The sequence below is a fragment of the Rhinolophus hipposideros genome (genome assembly GCF_964194185.1).
Source record: "Rhinolophus hipposideros genome assembly, chromosome: 8".
NCBI classification, from domain to species: domain Eukaryota; kingdom Metazoa; phylum Chordata; class Mammalia; order Chiroptera; family Rhinolophidae; genus Rhinolophus; species Rhinolophus hipposideros.
Window position 1 is genome coordinate 40,926,622 of NC_138054.1, and position 18,331 is coordinate 40,944,952.

The window sequence follows — 18,331 nt, forward strand, 5'->3', positions numbered from 1 at the left end:
AGTCGTGACTAAAAATCATTAGAATTTCAGGGTATTGTATTTTTAAGAATCATCAGATAGTCTTGGCCTTTGTCTACAATGCAAAACGAGTTTATTTGGCTAACTTTTCACCTGACTAAATCAACAGTCAAACAACTGATTATATTTTCTTTTCTCACTGTTCATTGTTTTTTTTTTTCTTTTGTGTGTGTGTGTGTGTGTGTGTGTGTGTGTGTGTGTGTGTGTGTGTTTTCTTTTGGAAAGGCTTTAGTGATGAGCATGCAAATAGTTATCTATAGCACAAAACAGCCAGGTAATTGATTTGTGGAACAGCAGTCTTAATTGAACAAAAGAATGACTTTCAGATTATTAAATGCCACTGAATTGCTCAATATTAATCAAAAACTACCTTCTCATTTCTGCTATGAATTCTATAAACTATGTCTCCTTGGGTAAGTCAATCTGACGTATAATTGCTTTGCTGTTCAGTCAGAGCTGCTCCTGGTTTGTGGGACTAAATGACTATATATCCCTATGTTTTGGACTATATGACTATATGGCGTGAGTAATAACTTTCGTCTGTCACTTAACTTACCGGTTATATCAACTTGTAATTCGTTTAATTTCTTTAAGCCTTTCTATCTTTACCTGTTTAAAAAAAGCCATCATACAGCCTTATGAGTATTTAATAAACTAACACCTATTAAACATTGAGCACACTGCCTGGCACAAAGAAATATTAATATTCAATACTCTTGTATTCCTGGAAACGTTATTCATTCATTCATGCATTTGACAAATATTAATTGAATTTTTATTAGGACCCAGTCACTGTTTTAAGCATTGGGGAATAAAATGGTACAAAATTCATAGCCCCTGTCCTGATTAAGCTTAGTGTGTTATAGGAAATACATTCAAATAAATGAGTAACATTAATACAGTGCTATCCTGAGATAAGCAAGGGCATGATATGCTGTGTGAACATATAGGGAGGTTTCCTGGAGGAAGGAATGGGAATTAGCCAAGGGAAAAGTGATACTGGAAGAGGGGGCAGAAGGGACATGGAGGGGAAGAAGGGAAGGAAGTAGGGCACAGGTGAATATTTCCATTAGAGCAAACAGCGAGTGTTAGGGCCTAAAACAAATTTACCTTTTCAGATAGAGACTATAGATGTGTTTCAAGCCAAACAAAACAAAACAAAACAAAACAAAACAAAACAAAAATGTTTTTTCTCTCTCTACTGCTTACAGTGCTGAGGATCAAGTTTGGCAAATAACAGCTCTTTTGCCTCATATTTATGAAGCAAAAAAGAAGAAACTTTGTCAAGCCCAGAAGAGGTTAATAAAAGTTCAATGCTAAAATGTCTGCCCTCAAGGCCAACCATATCTCAATAGAATGAGACTCAGAATATCTTTCTCATTCTTTGTATGAAATGGGGGAAAATAAATTAAAGAAAGAGAAAGAATTAGAAGAAGCATATAATCAATTCTTTCCTTTACAAATCCCAGCAATTCAGGAGGCCTGCCAGCAGCTAAACCTTTCAGGGACCACAGACAGGAAAAGCCTATTAAAATGCTCCATTCCCAAAGAAAGGGGTCACTCAACATCCTCAGACCCTTGACTCTGAATAGATTTAATGAAAGCCAACTGCTATTTTAAGAATTTAGAAGGGGAGTTCCCTCCCCAAAGAAAAGAAGCCAGACATCATCAATGCTCTAATGCTGTTTCATCTATGGCACCAGGCATGCTTTTCACGAACTTTCTGTAGGTTGCTAAAGCCATTAAATGAGGGCTTAGTGACTGAGAATACAGTTCTTCACATACAAGGCTTAAAATGTAACTGATACAAAGACCATCCCTCTGGGATTAAAGAGTTCTAATCATTTCGTGAGGCTGGCATGTTCTTTGCTCCATGCTGGTCAAGGTGATATTAAGCCTTTCAGAAAAGGAGTCTGTTGTTCCCCATACCATTTAGTGACCACAACACCTTTCACCTTCAGTGGGAGGAAAATAATCCAGACTACTCTAGATAGTACCCATCCAGCAGCTGGATACAAAATGAATCTTATTCTGAGGCTTTCTGGCAATTCAGTTTCATGTGATTAATATAAATGACATACAGATTTCTTTTGTAGAATCTCTAAAGTGCTCCATGGCTTGTAGTCTTGAGACCCCCACTAAGTACAAGGATCTCTGTAAACAGGCAGACTTAGTCATCATTATCTCACTTGCAAACAAGGAACCTGAGGCAGAAAGAAGTCAAGTGACAGAAAAATAAGGACACAATAAGTACAGGAATAGAAACGGGAAAAATGATTGTTTTTTGGGAATCAAGGTGTGATGGGGTGAATTCTTCTTTTTCTCTGACTATTGAAGAAAGGGAAGTGGACAGGATTCTCTTTTTTTTTTACAGAGAAAAGACAGATTTTTCTTTTCTTTTAATTTATTGGGGTGACAATTGTTAATGAAATTACATAATTTCAGGTGTACAATTCTGTATTACATCATCTATAAATCCCATTGTGTGTTCACCACCCAGGGTCATTTCTCCTTCCATCACCATATATTTGATCCCCCTTACCCTCATCTCCCTCCCCCACTCCCCTGACCCTCTGGTAACCACTAAACTATTGTCTGTGTCTATGAGTTTTTGTTTCTCATTTGTTTGTCTTGTTCTTTTGTTGTTTTTGGTTTATATACCACATATCAGTGAAATCATAGGGTTCTCTGCTTTTTCTGTCTGACTTATTTTGCTTAGCATTATACTCTCAAGATACATCCATGTTGTCACAAATGTTCCTATATCATCTTTCCTTAACGCCGAATAGTATTCCATTGTGTATATATACCACAACTTCTTTATCCATTCATCTATCGAGGGACATTTTGGTTGTTTCTATGTCTTGGCCACCATAAACAAAGCTGCAATGAACATTGGAGCACACATGTCTTTATAGATTAATGATTTCAAATTCTTTGGGTAGATACCCAGGAGAGGGATTGCTGGGTCATATGGTAATTCTATTTGTAATTTTTTGAGGAACCTCCACACTGCCTTCCATAGCGGGACAGCCTTCTCAATGCTAACCTTTGAAAACATCGTCCTCTGCTCTTTATGGTGAGAAGAACAATTGCTGAGTTGAGTCTCTAGGTGAGCTAACTGGGCATAAGGAAGGAAAACTGCCCAACTATATCGATGCCTCATATATCCTCTGCAAAACTAGGGCTTCTGCTACATGACTTCTTTGCCTGGCATTTTCTGTGGGATGGACCTTGGATAATGCTTCCCCTTCTATGCCACTATATTCGCCAACAAATGATTGTTGAATGATTAAATGACTTGTTTCAATTGTATGCTTAAATTTTGTGAGACGAGCCCTAGGAAGAATCACCAAGAAGGATCTTGGATAATTAAATAAACCTGTCAACCCTCGGCTGTGTTTTTTTTTAATGCAAATTCTGTTCTAGATCCTGTATTTATCTTATGGGAATGTAAGAATGAAAGAATCCCTGATGCAAGTTTGAACCATGAAGGGGTAGAGAGGTCTCAGAAAAGGCAGTGACATAGGTAGGATTCGAATTCCCTGCCCCTTCTTTATGTAGAGAGAGATCTACAGTCAAACCATCCAGTTATCTCCTAGGTCTTTACGGCAGGATGAAATTAACTACCTGATTTATTATAAGCAAAGTTTGTGGTAATACAATCAAAAGGGGAGATAAAACCTTAGAAACATTTAATTCAGTAAAGAAACTTGGTCATCTAAGATTATTAAGCAGTGAAAATATTCTTTCAGAATAATAAAGCAAAATAAGGACAATAGTAATGTACTTTCTCATTTAAACTCAATAAGGTAGGTATTATCATTGGCATCTTACAAATTACAAAGCTAGTTTTTAAACAAACTGCCCAAGGACATAGGCACTGGTATTTGAACCTACACGGTCTGGCTCAATCTTCTGTGCTCTCAATTGGGTCATCCTGTGGCTTTCCAGTCGGGTGACAGCCCACACCACACGGACTACCACAGCTGTCCATTCTACAGTTTCAAGAGAAGACTAACATCATTTGAAAAGCTGCTTCCTCCCAAGGTTGGTAGGGAGAATTTTGACGTTAAGAAAATATTAAACAAGGCAAGAAACTTTACAGTTATCTGTATCTCCTTTTCTAGGTATAGTTATTGGAAAGTCAATCAATGGGAAAAGAAATACCCACCTATTAAGATTGTCAATCACTTATTAGCTAGAAATTCTGACCCTGGATCCCAAGTTGGGTTGTACTCAATTAAATTCCAGGATCTTAGGAACACAACAACATAAATGAATTTCAACAAGGAAGGGGTGAGAAATGCACAGATAACCACAAGGCGGCATTAATAGCATTATTGAAAGGTTAGCTGCTCAGGAAATCGACAAGGTGTCCACAGGAGCACTCATGGTGCCTCCCAAGAAATGAGAGCAGAGAAGAAACGAGGCTGAACAGAGAAAAGCCTTTGTTGACATTTTCAAAAGCTGACTTTATACAGGCCACATCCCCAAAGAACGGAAAATGGCAATGTAAGGAACCAGTAACACTGGAAAATTGCAGGCCAGTAAGTTCACCACCCATCACATGGAGGCATTTGAAAGGTTTTAGAGAATTAAGAAGGGCATCATTTCTACTCCGAGCTCAGCTTTTGGGTGACAGAAGGCGACACCTTTGCAGGAAAAACACTCCTGTCTCCCTGGCTTTGGGAATTCTCAGGGTATGGCTGTGCTGTACTAAGGAAAGAGGCGGCAGAGTGAATCACCTCCCACAAAAAGCACTGGAATAAGAAATTCTGAAGCCAGGTTCCAATGCGGAGTAGCAGTGCTTTTATGTCAAATCAAAAGTGAATTCTGGTATCACAGAATTCCTGTTTTGGGACCAAATCCTGACTTGCTATGCTCTGTTATACACACAGATACACTTGTTTTGCACACACACACAGACACACACACACACACAGACAGACACAATCTTGTGTAGTGTTTCAAATGGCATATGGTGGCTTAGATCCCACTTCTACAATATGAGATTCAGGGATGTGTCTCCCTGGATGACTGAGGCAAAGGTTCTGATGAAAGTTCTAGTGAGAGATGGCAAGTGTGACCAGGTTTGTGTGAACAATATGATAGTGTGGGCAGAATGATCGAGTTTTCCTCTGATTTAAATATACGTACCTGTTTTAATTTAAAGGGAGTGTGTCCTAAGGGAATTTACTTAATGAGGTGTTAAGTAAGAGCACTATTTTTGGAATTAGTGGATGCAACCAGAATTAAATGAGACGTTCTAATGAAGCCAGCTGAAAGAGGAAGAGCATTTTAACGGGGCCTGGGAAAACACGTTAGTTATTTCCATTGGCGTGCAAAGAGAGGATAACTCGGGACTAAAGGGCATTCTAGTAGTGGAATAGGAGAAAAGAGGAACCTGAACCAAGAGGAAATGTGATGGTGATGACAGCCATACCTTACTGGCCCTCTGGGAACTAAGAGAGTCCGGTGAGGAGTCAGGGATAAACATGTAGTGAGAGAAGATGAGGATGAGTTAGGCGGTATACTTAAATAATATGCAGGAACTTGAGAGTTGGAGGGAAGTCTGCTTATCTGGAGGTTCAAGGGGCTGTTGCAGTCCACAGCAAACAGTCCCCAGATATCTCACAGTGGCACACTGATTATTTTAAATTCAAGGTACTTGAAAAGCAGCCAGTGCAAGGACACCTTGACCCTCCATTGTCTCCTTGAAATCCAAGAAACAAATTTCCCTTGTGAAAAGGGCACTCCTTGATCCTGGGGTGTGGGGTGTGAGTGGGGGAGAGACACCCTTACCACCAGAGTTAAGGAATTCAAGGCCCAAAAGCCTATATTAGCATAACTTGTTACTTCTTTACTAATTTACTAATCCAAGCACTCTTTCTGTTTAGATTCCTTCCTAATGGACACCCAAACCTAACTTTCTTTGTCTTGTCAAATCCTCACAAATTTATTGCTTTCTCTGTCTAAAAAGTATAAAAAGCTGCCGGCTTTAATCATTTCTCTGAGCACCATTTATGATCTCCCGTGTGCATGTATTGAACACCTTTTATTCTCCTAGTAAGCTGGTGTTATGTAAAGTTTATTATTAGTCCCGCCATAAGAACTCAAGAGGGCAAAGGGGGAATTACCTCTCCCCAACAAAGCTGAAGACAGACAGATTGACTTCAAATGGAGACTGAACATGCTAGAAATGGCAACAGATATCATGACAGAACATCAACACCTCAGTGAAACTCAAATAGGATTAGAATAATTTGTAGAATTAAATGGTTGAGAAACCCCTTCTGCTGGATATGGTGCAGCAAGGTTCTTGAATAGAATAATCATTTTTGTCCTGTTTCAATTTTACTCAAAGAAAAATGTGAGTATGTGTGTGTGTGTGTTTTCATTGATAGAGAGCACATGAAACTGTGACTTATGTGTTTGAATTTATATAGCCTATTTCATATTATTATATCTCATTGCAGTACACGTTTTTACTCTTGAACCGTGTTTTGATTCAGGGCCATATGTCCCCACACTCCCAAAGCTACTTTCATGCTTTCAACATAGCTAACAGAAGTGAATGAGAAATATTTCAAAATTAATTTACATATAATACATTTTATTAAATGCCTTTCACTATATTTCCCAATTAGTGGCATTAGTTTATAAATTGTGAAACTGTGCTTATAAACTAAACATTTTTATTAGGCAATTAACATTATATTTGCACAATTGATTCATGATACTTTACACTAGCCTTTTTAACTACTGTCTTTAACCAGACCCAAGTACCTGTTATCATTCATTTAATACAGTAAATGTAGCACGGACAATGGGCTGCCCACCAAAGTCTTTTCCTTTTCTTTTGGGCACACAGCTAGACTATATTTCCCAGTACCCCTTGTAGTTAGCCCTGCCCGTATGATTGAGTTCTAGCCGATGGGATGTGACTGAAAGTGATGCATGGTACTCAAATGCTCGGCTCATAAAAACTTTCATAAATTTGACTCCAAAGGCAAGGGAAGTAAAAGCTAAAATAAACAAATGGGACTATATGAAACTTAAAAGCTTCTGCACAGCAAAAGAAACCATCCACAAAATAAAGAGGCAACAGACTGAATGGGAGAAGATTTTTGCAAACAGTTCCTCCGATAAGGGTCTAATATCCAAAATATACAAGGAACTCATGAAACTCAACAACAAAAAAACAAACAACCCAATTGAAAAATGGGCAGAGCACCTGAAGAGACATTTCTCCAAAGAGGACTTACAAATGGCAAATAGACATATGAAAAAATGCTCAACATCGCTAATCATCAGAGAAATGCAAATAAAAACCACAATGAGATATCACCTCACCCCAGTCAGAATGGCTTTCATCAACAAGACAAAGAGTAACAAGTGTTGGAGAGGCTGTGGAGAAAAAGGAACTCTCATACACTGTTGGTGGGAATGCAGACTGGTGCAGCCGCTATGGAAGGCAGTGTGGAGGTTCCTCAAGAAATTACGAATAGAATTACCATATGACCCAGCAATCCCTCTCTTGGGTATCTACCCCCAAAAAATCTGAAAACATTTATTCATAAAGACATGTGTGCTCCAATGTTCATTGCAGCTTTGTTTACAGTGGCCAAGATATGGAAACAACCAAAATGTCCTTCGATAGATGAATGGATAAAGAAGTTGTGGTATATACACACAATGGAATACTATTTGGCGTTAAGGAAAGATGATATAGGAACATTTATGACACCATGGATGGATCTTGAGATTATAATGCTAAGCGAAATAAGTCAGACAGAAAAAGCAGAGAACCCTATGATTTCACTGATATGTGGTATATAAACCAAAAACAACAAAAGAACAAGACAAACAAATGAGAAACAAAAACTCATAGACACAGACACAATAGTTTAGTGGTTACCAGAGGGTAAAGGGGGTGGGGGGAGGGAGATGAGGGTAAGGGGGATCAAATATATAGTGATGGAAGGAGAACTGACTCTGGGTGGTGAGCACACAATGGAATTTATAGATGATGTAATGCAGAATTGTACACCTGAAATCTATGTAATTTCAGTAACAATTGTCACCCCAATAAATTAAAAAGATTAAAAAATAAAACAAAAAACTTTCATGCACATCTCACATAGTACTCTCCTATTTATGCTCACCTTTAATGGAGATAACCCCCAAGGAGACCCTGGAAGGCACATACTGAAAATGGGAACCAGTCCAACAACCTATTTAGTCATACAATCAAGATACAAACTGCTATTTTTTTTGGAGTTTATTATTGCAGCAAATAACCCACCCTAACAAATTCAAATTTCATCTTGGAAAATTAGATAGTTTTTCTTTTTCTTTTAATTAATCAAATCAGTAATAAAATTGACACAGATTACAACTGATTGCTTTTATTGAAAAAAATTTAAATTTGGAAATTAGAAGTCACATTACAATTTTGAACATAAAAATTTCAGAACTCCAGGTACCCTTTAAGCCCTAAGGACCTAAGCCCTAAACTCTAAGGCATCCATTGTATGTAATGAATTAAATTCTTTCCTATGCATCCTGAATGGTAATGGCTATGTCTCATTCATAAGATAATTGAACAAACTGCCCTTCAAATCATTTTTCTTAGGACTTAATTCCCTCAACTCCAGTCGAGAAAGGCTGGATGAATCACAAAATCATGGAAATACAATTGCTTATGTGTGCATTAATACATAATATACACATATACATTTATATGAGTATCTCTTTCTACGTATGTATATAGATTTATTATTATTATATATAGTTCTGTAATCTTCCAGGGCTTTATACCCTTGAATACCCGTATGAACTGTGAAGACTTGTCCAATATTGAAATATCCGCTCCAATTTTGGCTGCCTATGAAGACTGCACTCTGGGAACTTTCTAGTATCAACTACGAATTATAAATTAGATGCTCCAGAATACTTTATTATACATAGTACAACTCCTATGGAAACTGCTGAATCTTGGGATCTACTGTGTCATAGGTGCCATGGATCTCTGTCATTTATATTTGTTATTGAATGAATGAATAAATAAATGATTATCCTGTATGTAGGGCAATAATTCTCAAAACATTTAGAATTACATTGTGACTTGATCCCCCACTATTCACACTCCATTCTGGCAGCATATAAGAATGAGATTGTATGGCAAATGGTTAAGGATGTAATTGGCATTAAACTAAAAGGTGGTTCTCAAAGCTCCTTGCATATAGGAATCATCTATACATTCTCTAAATATATGATACCTGGGCCCCATCCCTGGAGATTTTGATTGAAGTAACATCAGAATTTTCTTAAAGTTCTCCCACAGATTCTGATGTGCAGCCAGAGTTGAGAACCAGTGCCTTATAACAATGTTTACTTTCCTGCTTGATCATAAGAATTAGCTGGCAATTTTGTATAGATCTTCTGGCCCACTTCAGGACATTCTCAATCTGTGCTTCCAAGGGAAGAGTCTTTAAATTTATTTTTTTAATGATAGCCCCAGATGATTCTTATAATTGGGAAATCTTGTGAAATACTTCACTGGGCTCTAAACTCTACTTGAAAAAGTGTTATGGTCTGTCATTCTCAGCTGTATCCCCAGGTATAGCATAGACTCTGGCTCATATCAAGCATTCAAATATTTTAATTAATTAATTAACTTACTTTTAAAGAGGAAATGAATTTTAAAAATTGACAAAATTTAAAATGCCTCTTATGACTGGTTTTATTCTAGAGAATTACAAAAGTAGAGCTGTTCACATGTTTTAATAGTTTCTCTTTCAAGACTTACTCTAAGTAGGAGATCCAGGATGGTGGGGTAGATAAACTCTGTGTTTGCCTCATCCCATGAACACATCAAAATTACACCTAAATTATAGAACAATCAACCTGGAGAGCCATCTGAGGTCTGGCTGAACCGAAGTTTTATAACTAAGGATATAAAAAAGAAGCTACATCAAGACTGGTAAGAGGGATGGAGACATGAAACAGGCTGGTCCCACACCCATGTGTGGAAGTTGAAAATGGGGAGAGATATCTCAGCCACAGAGGTTCTGCATGAAGGAATGAGGGACCCCAGCCCTCCACACCAAGCTCCCCAGACTGGAGTACTGGTGCCAGGGAGACGAGCACCCACATCTGGCTGTGAAAAACAGTGGGGATTCCAAACATCTGGGTGGGATGGAAAGCAGCAGGAAACCCAGATATCAGCTTGAAGGGCTCATGCAGGCACTCACCACGGGCTCCGGTGGAGGGACAGTGACTCTGGGGGCATTGGAGACATTTGAGGAAAGACTGAGTTGTATAACTTCTGGGTGAGGACTGGAGGGACAGTCCCTGTTTCCCCTGTGTGGAGTCTTTTTCCCTTGCTGCTGGCAGGTGGGCGCCATCTTTCCTATGTTGAGCCTGCCTCCACAGGCCAAATCTGACTCTGATTGTTCTGGTGAGCTCCACTGCTCCACCCTGCTGACACACTGAGACCCTGCCTCACCCTACTTGCATATAGAAGGAGACTTTATCAGCGGTTGAACCTTATGGAAACTGGCAGGTGGCAGCAGGCCTCGGAGTGTCTGGGCTTTTTGAGGAGCTACCCCAGACCTGATACTGGTGGCATACATCCTCGGCTTGCAACATGGCCTCTCCCACATACCTCCAGATACAGCACAGGCAGTGATCAACTGTAGATTACTTTGTAGCCTCTATGAGGTATCTCCCGGTCAGTCACAGGCAGTGTCTGACCTGGGTCTGCACTGGAGCCCCTCCTAAAAGTCCCCAGAACCAACATACTTGGAGGTTGGCTTCAAATCACAGTAGACCATCCAATTAGCCCCAGAAGTGGCACACACAAAGGGCAGTCTCAACAGCCATCAGAACCTGCTGGGGCAAATTCCACTCCATGAGTTAAGCCTCCCACACAGCAGCCCATTAGCCGTGGACATGATCAAACTCTACAGCCGGTCCCCCACTGACAGGCCAACAGCAGTCTAGGCTCAACTATAACATGAGGACACACACAACCCACACAAGGGACAATCTCAGAGCACTAAGCTCAGGTGACCAGGGAGACTGCGCTAGGGTCCCACAATACCCCAACTACATAAGGCCACCTGGCAAGACCGGGAGACTAGCAGCCCTACCTAATAAATAGAAGCAAACACAGAGAGACAGTCAAAAGGAAGAAACAAAGAAATATATCCAAATGAAAGAATAGGAGAAAACTCCAGAAAAAGAACTAAACAAAATGGAAGCAAGCATCTTACAGAGACAGAGTTCAAAACAATGGTTATAAGGATGCTCAAGGAAATTAGTGAGAACTTCAACAAAGAGATAGAAAGCATAAAAAAGGACATTGAAACCACTAAAAAGGAGCCAGTGAGAAGTGAAGAATATAATAACTGACTATTGAAGAATGCATTAGACGGAATCAGCAGCAGACTAGAGAAGCAGAGGATCAAATCAGCGATTTGAAAGACAAGGTAGCAAAAAACACCCAATCAGAACAGCAAAAAAAAAAAAAAAAAAAAAAAAAAAAAAGATCCAAGAAAAGAAGGAGAGTTTAAGAGACCTCTGGGACATCAAACATAACAACATTCACATCGTAGGTGTACCAGAAGGAGAAGAGAGAAAGCAAGGGATTGATAATCTATTTGAAGAAATGACTGAAAGCTTTCCTAACTGTGCAAAGGAAATACACACATAAGCCCAGGCAGCACAGAGAGTGCCAAAAAGAAGAACCCAAACAGACCCACACCAAGACACATTATAATTAAAATGTCAAAGGTTAAAAACACAGAGATAATCTTAAAAGCAGCAAGAGAAAAGCAGTTAGTTACCTACAAGGGAGCTCCCATCAGACTGTCAGTTGATTCTCAACAGAAACTTTGCAGGCCAGAGGGATTGGCAGGAAATACTCAAAGTGATGAAAAGTAAGAAACTACAACCAGGATTACTCTAACTAGCAGAGCTATCATTTAGAATCAAAGGACAGATAAAGAGCTTCCCAGACAAGAAAAAGCTGAAGGAGTTCATTACCATCAAACCAGTACTACAAGGAATCTTAAATGTTTCATCATTTAATCACTTCTTTAAGACAATAAATAAATAAATAAATAAATAAATAAATAAATACATAAATAAAATAAAAATAATAAAATAATAAAAATTATGAATAATAAAATGGTAATAACTACATATCTATCAACAATTGCTTTCATTGTAAGTGGATAAAATGCTTAAATCAAAAACATATGGTGGCTGAATGGATAAGAAAACTAAACCCTTACATACTATGCTGCCTACAAGAGACTCACTTCAGATTGAAAGACACACAGGCTGAAAGTAAAGGGATAGAAAAAGTTATTTCATGAAAATGGAAACAAACAAACAAAAAAGTTGAAGTAGCAATACTTATAGCAGACAAAATAGACTTTAAAACAAAGGCTATAACTAGAGATAAAGAAGGACCCAGCAATCCCACTTCCTGGTATTTATCCAAAGAAACCCAAAACTCTACTTTGAGGGGGCGGGTGCATACATATGTTCATTGCAACATTATTTACAACGGCCAAGATGTGGAGGCAGCCTGGGTGTCCGTTGAGAAAAGAATGGATAAAGAGTAGGCGGTACATATATACAACGGAATATTGCTCGGCCATAGAAGGGAATAGGTTCTTGCAATCTGCTGTGGCATGGATGGACCTGGAGATTTTGTGCTGAGTGGAGTATGTCAGACAGAGAAAGACAGATGCAGTGTGATTTCGCTTATGTGGACTCTAAAGAACAAAATAAAACAGAAATAGACTCATAAAAAGACTTACTGTATGTTTTAAAATGTAATCAATTAATTGGTCTGCATTTGGTATTCAGAATTCTCTGCAAGATGGTATTTGCCAGTGAATGCTAAATACTTTCTGTGTAACTCCTTATCAGTAAAGTTACAAGTGAAGGGAATAGCTGAGAGTGGACTCTATAATCTATGCAAACTGAGGAATACAATTGTAGCTAATAGTTAGGTAATTAGAAAAACAATTTGTTTATTTGTACTTGATTTTTTTCTAAAATGCAGGGTTTTTTTATATTTTGTATTCAATTGAAAGGCAAATGAAAGGCATACTTCAACTTAAAACAATTACTAAAAGTTTTTATCAATAATTTTTTCTTTGATATTTCTGAACTCTTCACTAATTTAGTTAAATGTAATCTTCAAAACTAAGGTTCTTTTAGCCCTTACCAGCTTTGTCATTTTAAATTAGCTATCATTTGTCATCAGTAAGTTGGCTATTTTTAAACTATCATTAATTATCTTCCTTTATAGTCACCCGAATAAGCTGACACTCAGAAATGAACAGTGCATCTTTCTCAGATCTAGACCTAGACCACCAATTAATTAGTTGTGTTATATGAAAAAAATCATCCATATGTATGAGAATACTGTAGTTGTTTTGTATTCTCAGTATATCAGAGAACAAGTGAGGGATTAATAGCAATAACAAATGGCATTTTTATAGTGCCTTAAAGATTACAAAGTGCTTTTATATACATATCTCATGGGAGTGCCATAGACACCTTGTGATGGAAGTATCACTATTTCATCGTTTACAGTGTTGCTGTACTATATACTTATACAGGAAAAAGACCATTCATTTGATCCATATGTTGGCAACGTCAAGCAATTTGGAAAATGTGCTTTTCCAAGAAAACAAAAACAGTTTCTAGTATTAAGCAAAAAGTTTTAAAGCCTTTAGTTATAAACCATGCTTTGCAAGTTCCAATGCCATAAAATGAATATATAAATTGGGCTAGGTGTAAGAAGTTAAGTTGATAGGTGGTGGAATCTATGACAAGTTGGAACACACATTCTTGCCTACAGCTATATACATTTAAAAATATTTAAACATTATGGGCCAAAGAAAACATATCTTGTACTTCATACGCACCCTCTGCTCCACTAGCAGAATATGGGGTGTAGAAAAAGAAATAAAGCAGGAACACAGGAGCACAAGGAGATGATGTGAGAAATGGTTTGGGTTGCAGGAACTGAGCTTGCTAAGGACTGAGGTGCAAAGACGAGGGTTGATAAATGTGGCTGATGCTCATCCAATATCACCAGCCTCCTTCTATCTTCCTGCCTGACTTGGTTTTGCTGTTGTTGGGACACATAATACAGTGCTGAGAGCACTATAATGATGTGACCTTGAACTCTTTAGTCAATTTCCTTATCAGTAAAATTGAGATGACTACAGTACAGAATTGTGAATTAAATGAGAGCATACACGACAAGGGGTTAGCAGAGCTCCTTTCACGATGTAAGTGCTAAATAAATGGCAGGTATTTTCATCACTCTCATCAGCGCTGAAAAGAACTACTTTACTCATTCCTTGAATTTAGTATGCATGAAAGATGGAAATTAACTTTCAGACCTACATGGTAAGAAGCTCACCAGGGGAAAGGCAGAGTTCTTTCCTTTCATCAAATAAATCAATAACCACAAAACCAAAGCACAGTATGAAAGCTCCTTAAGAATGGAATCTATGGCAGTTTCACTTTGCAAGTTCTACTGTACCAAGTGTAAAGATGCTAAACACACTAGATACCCAAATACTTGTTGAATGAAAAACAGGTGTAATTACCTCAACTAATATTCAGTAGTTTTACATCTGTGGACTTTGTAAAAAGGACTATATATGGGATCTGTATGAACCTTATTGATAATCATGAAATGAAAGTTATTGGTTTTGATAATCTGATTTGTGTCGTAAACAAGATCAGTGGTTATCCAGCTATTCTCCACAGCACCTTTGGGATTCCACAGAGGTGGCCCAAGAATTTCCGTCCTTGGGAGTGGGAAATGATAAGTCAACAGAATTCTCTACTCAACACTCTGCCTTCAATAAAAACTGCTCCATTTTGTATATTGGCCTTCCTGTAAGACTTTGCTGAAAGGAAATTTTCACTGTTTACAAATGTAAATTTTTGAAATCCCTTGGGATTCTACCCTGGGACCCTCTGATTCTGTTATTTATTTCAAGTCTCTATTCCACATGAAAACATCTGCACATGAAAGCTAGGTAAATGACCTGCTGTGTTTGGCTAAATTTAGTATTACAAAAATACTAAAATGGTAGCATAAAAGAAGTGTTTTATATAATTTTGTGTCATGTTTTCTTTCTATGACAGATGATGACATTCTATAATAGTCGCTGATTTCCATCCTTGTTCTGACTTTACTAAGGACTAGTTAGTTGGTGAATCTTACAGGTATCACTATCTTTTTGGACATTTTTAATAGATTTGAAAGCTCCATGATAGATAGTTATATAGTCCTCTATTTCTGTAAAACATAATGACAAAATTTTAATACTCCTAGGCTATGGTAGCTTGTACCCTTACCCACAGAGTAGAAAAAACCGTGATCTCCAAAAAATCTAAAATGTATTTTCACTGCAATCTTAGATTCCTAGTCAGTTACACAATTCCAAATTCATTATTTAGCGGAGGAAATACCTGTTTAAGTCACGGTGTATAATTGGCTGTGTCAGATTGTGAAGGTACTCCATACCTTTGGCAACATCTACTGCAATAATTAATTTAGACTGCAAATCAAGAATCCTAGAATTAAAAAATACATTTAATGAGGATGAAATAGTCAAAGTCAATACCATATCTTTGTAAATGAAATCAAAGATAGTGTGTGCGATTTGTTATTCTGTACAATTTCAGGCTTTTTTTTGTTGTTGTTGTATTGAAGGTTAAGCTAAAAATTCAACAAATCTGGAACAGTATTTCTTCTACATCAGATAATGCTTAATTATAGGTCAGTTCAGATACCAATCTCTTTTATTAAAAATATTCTACTTGATTTTATAATATTTGTAGTATTACACTTAATTTATTGCAATAATATAAAAACAGAATCTACAATAATCACATTCTCATTATTGTATGCATAGATCTAGGAAGTGAAATCAAATTAGACTTGTGCAAGAACTTTCTTTTTAAAATAAACACTGTGACCCCTGGTAATTATTTTTTTCTGTTTACATACATCTGCTTTATTGGTATGTCAAATTAAGCCTAATTACTATAAACTTCAGCTACTAAATTTGTTGAATTTATTATTTTCAACCGAATGCCTATTAAGAAAGCACTAAAATATTTCTATTAACTAATTATTGGGTATAAATTATTAGCCATCTTTAAAATGCCACATTTCCTAGCATTCAGAGATTTCAGAAGGTAAAGTCTTATCCAAACATATAGCCTCTGAGGTGTTGCAAGGGTAATTCCAATGAAATGTAAAATAACTTAGAACAAGAGACTCATACCTCTTCTGTTCATGAAGGAGCGAGAATAGAGAACCTCCTGATATGTACTGAGTGACGATAGCAAACTGGCTGGGATCATTTAGGCAAGCACCCACAAACTGAATTACACAAGGATGGTTGAGCCGGCAGAGAATGGACACCTCTCGGCAAAACATATCCACATCTGACTTGGAGCAGTAGGTATTGGCTCGATAACTGGAAATGGTAGCAACACGGAATCTTCAGTCAACAGATGAATCAAAACAAAGGGCTCACTATTCAGACGCTTCTCAAAGTTCACAGTGACACTCAGATGTTAAATTTTGTCATTTGCTTGCTTACCGTTTTATAGCCACTATTTTATTTCTGCATCGTCCTTTATATACTTTCCCAAAAGAACCTAAAATTGTTTAAGAGAAATAAATAAATACATTATCTTGAACTCATTAAACTAACGCAGACTAGTATCTTTTATAGTTTACCTGAGCCGATAATCTCATGGAATTCAATTTCCGAGAGCTGAAGATGGAAATGTGAAGGCAATCCAGCTCTTAGGAGGAGAACATCTGCCTTCTCTGCAAACAGGAAGCGATATTTTATTTTTTAAGATAAAAATCTGGATGTGCACACATGCATGCTTATATATAATTTACTTAAACAAGAAGTCGTTCCCTAGTAACATTTAATTTTCCAGCTATAATTGACTACTTGGAGATACTAAAACCTTATCACAGATGATCCTTATCCCCCCTGCGTTAAAAGCATGTTAGTTCTTTCTCTCTGTTACCTAACTTTTGTTATCGGGGCTAAGAGTTTGTTCCGAATCTGATCAAAAGCTAGCTTGTCTGCATGCCATGGCAAGTCTGGAGTCACTCCATATCACATTATGATAACTGCCTTATCTGGTCCGTCCCTGCAACCTATCCCAAGTGCTTAGCCAAATACTCATAAACTAATCCTCAAAGGGATACCAATTAGATGTCAGGAAATAAGCACATGAATCATTCGAAGGAAACATGAACAACCAAAATATAATTTTAAAAGACTTCAAATTCTAAATATCTAATTATAAATTTGCAGTTGAATCATCTATTTTACTTTCCTTATTCAATGATATTAATTTCTGTGTGCAACATGCATTAAAAACAATTCCCAAAGTATTACTTATTTGGGACCTTTTCAAAAATGATTTTTTTTCATTTTTTCCCCCCTATGGCAAACGTATTCTCAATTCTCCTTAAGTATATTAATGTTTGTAATTTACATTTCATTAAGAATACCAATGTCTATGAGAATGTGATCTTTCTTTAATACTCATGCAATTTTTACTATTGTACCTTCATGAACGAAGAGGGCATATGTGAAACAACACAGTAGATGAGGTTAATTATGGAAAGAATGGTATCTTGATAATATTATTTATGCTTATAAAGTTGTCATCATTTGTAATATGTAAAAGAAAATAGAAAGTTATCATAGTTGAAGCAATAGTTATCTTCAGTAATAAAATATAACACTATCCCATATTAAAATACCTTTTGTCATGCTTTTAATCTTCCCCAAGGGGGATGGAACAGACACATAGGAGCCATCTAGAAATCAAATTATATTATATAGTTGAAAGTAGCAATCAGTTTTTTTCTTCAGAAAAGTCAAACATTATAAAAAGAAACAGGTGACAAAAATTTTGCTGAGAAAACCCAATGAACCCAGGTGTTTCTCTGGACACTAAAACTGTACAGAAAGTATTTAGTTAGAAAGTATATAAAAGGATTAAAAGTCCAAGGTCTAGCAGACTCCAGCATATTTAATTTCTGTCTGGATATGCGTATTCTCTGTCCTGCCCTATTAAGTTACTGAAATGGAAAATGACTGCCCTCAACTTACGCAGGCTTTCCTAGTCATGAACAAGCATCATAAACATCCAGTCCAGGGGATGTTAACCTTGGGGGAACTGCAGATTGGTGAGTTAGACAAGGGCCTAAGTG

General features: G+C 37.3%; 1 protein-coding gene across 9 annotated transcripts in view; it reads right to left on the bottom strand.

Moving 5' to 3' along the window:
* The window catches only part of LOC308501229 (serine/threonine-protein kinase TNNI3K), a 315,419-nt gene that overhangs the window by 184,318 nt on the left and 112,770 nt on the right, over nucleotides 1–18,331 (bottom strand). For 6 of the 9 annotated variants that reach the window (XR_013993853.1, XM_081057235.1, XM_081057231.1 and 3 more), the window contains 5 exons: nucleotides 17,879–17,935; nucleotides 16,826–16,918; nucleotides 16,686–16,743; nucleotides 16,365–16,559; nucleotides 15,544–15,648 (listed from right to left, as the gene is read on the bottom strand). Coding sequence is in view for 8 of the 9 variants with exons in the window: in XM_081057235.1 (XP_080913361.1) it covers nucleotides 15,544–15,648; nucleotides 16,365–16,559; nucleotides 16,686–16,743; nucleotides 16,826–16,918; nucleotides 17,879–17,935 (508 nt within the window). In the remaining variant the exon portion in view is untranslated. The remainder of the gene's footprint in view (nucleotides 1–15,543; nucleotides 15,649–16,364; nucleotides 16,560–16,685; nucleotides 16,744–16,825; nucleotides 16,919–17,878; nucleotides 17,936–18,331) is intronic. The other 3 variants (XM_081057232.1, XM_081057236.1, XM_081057237.1) reach the window with 1 other exon arrangement.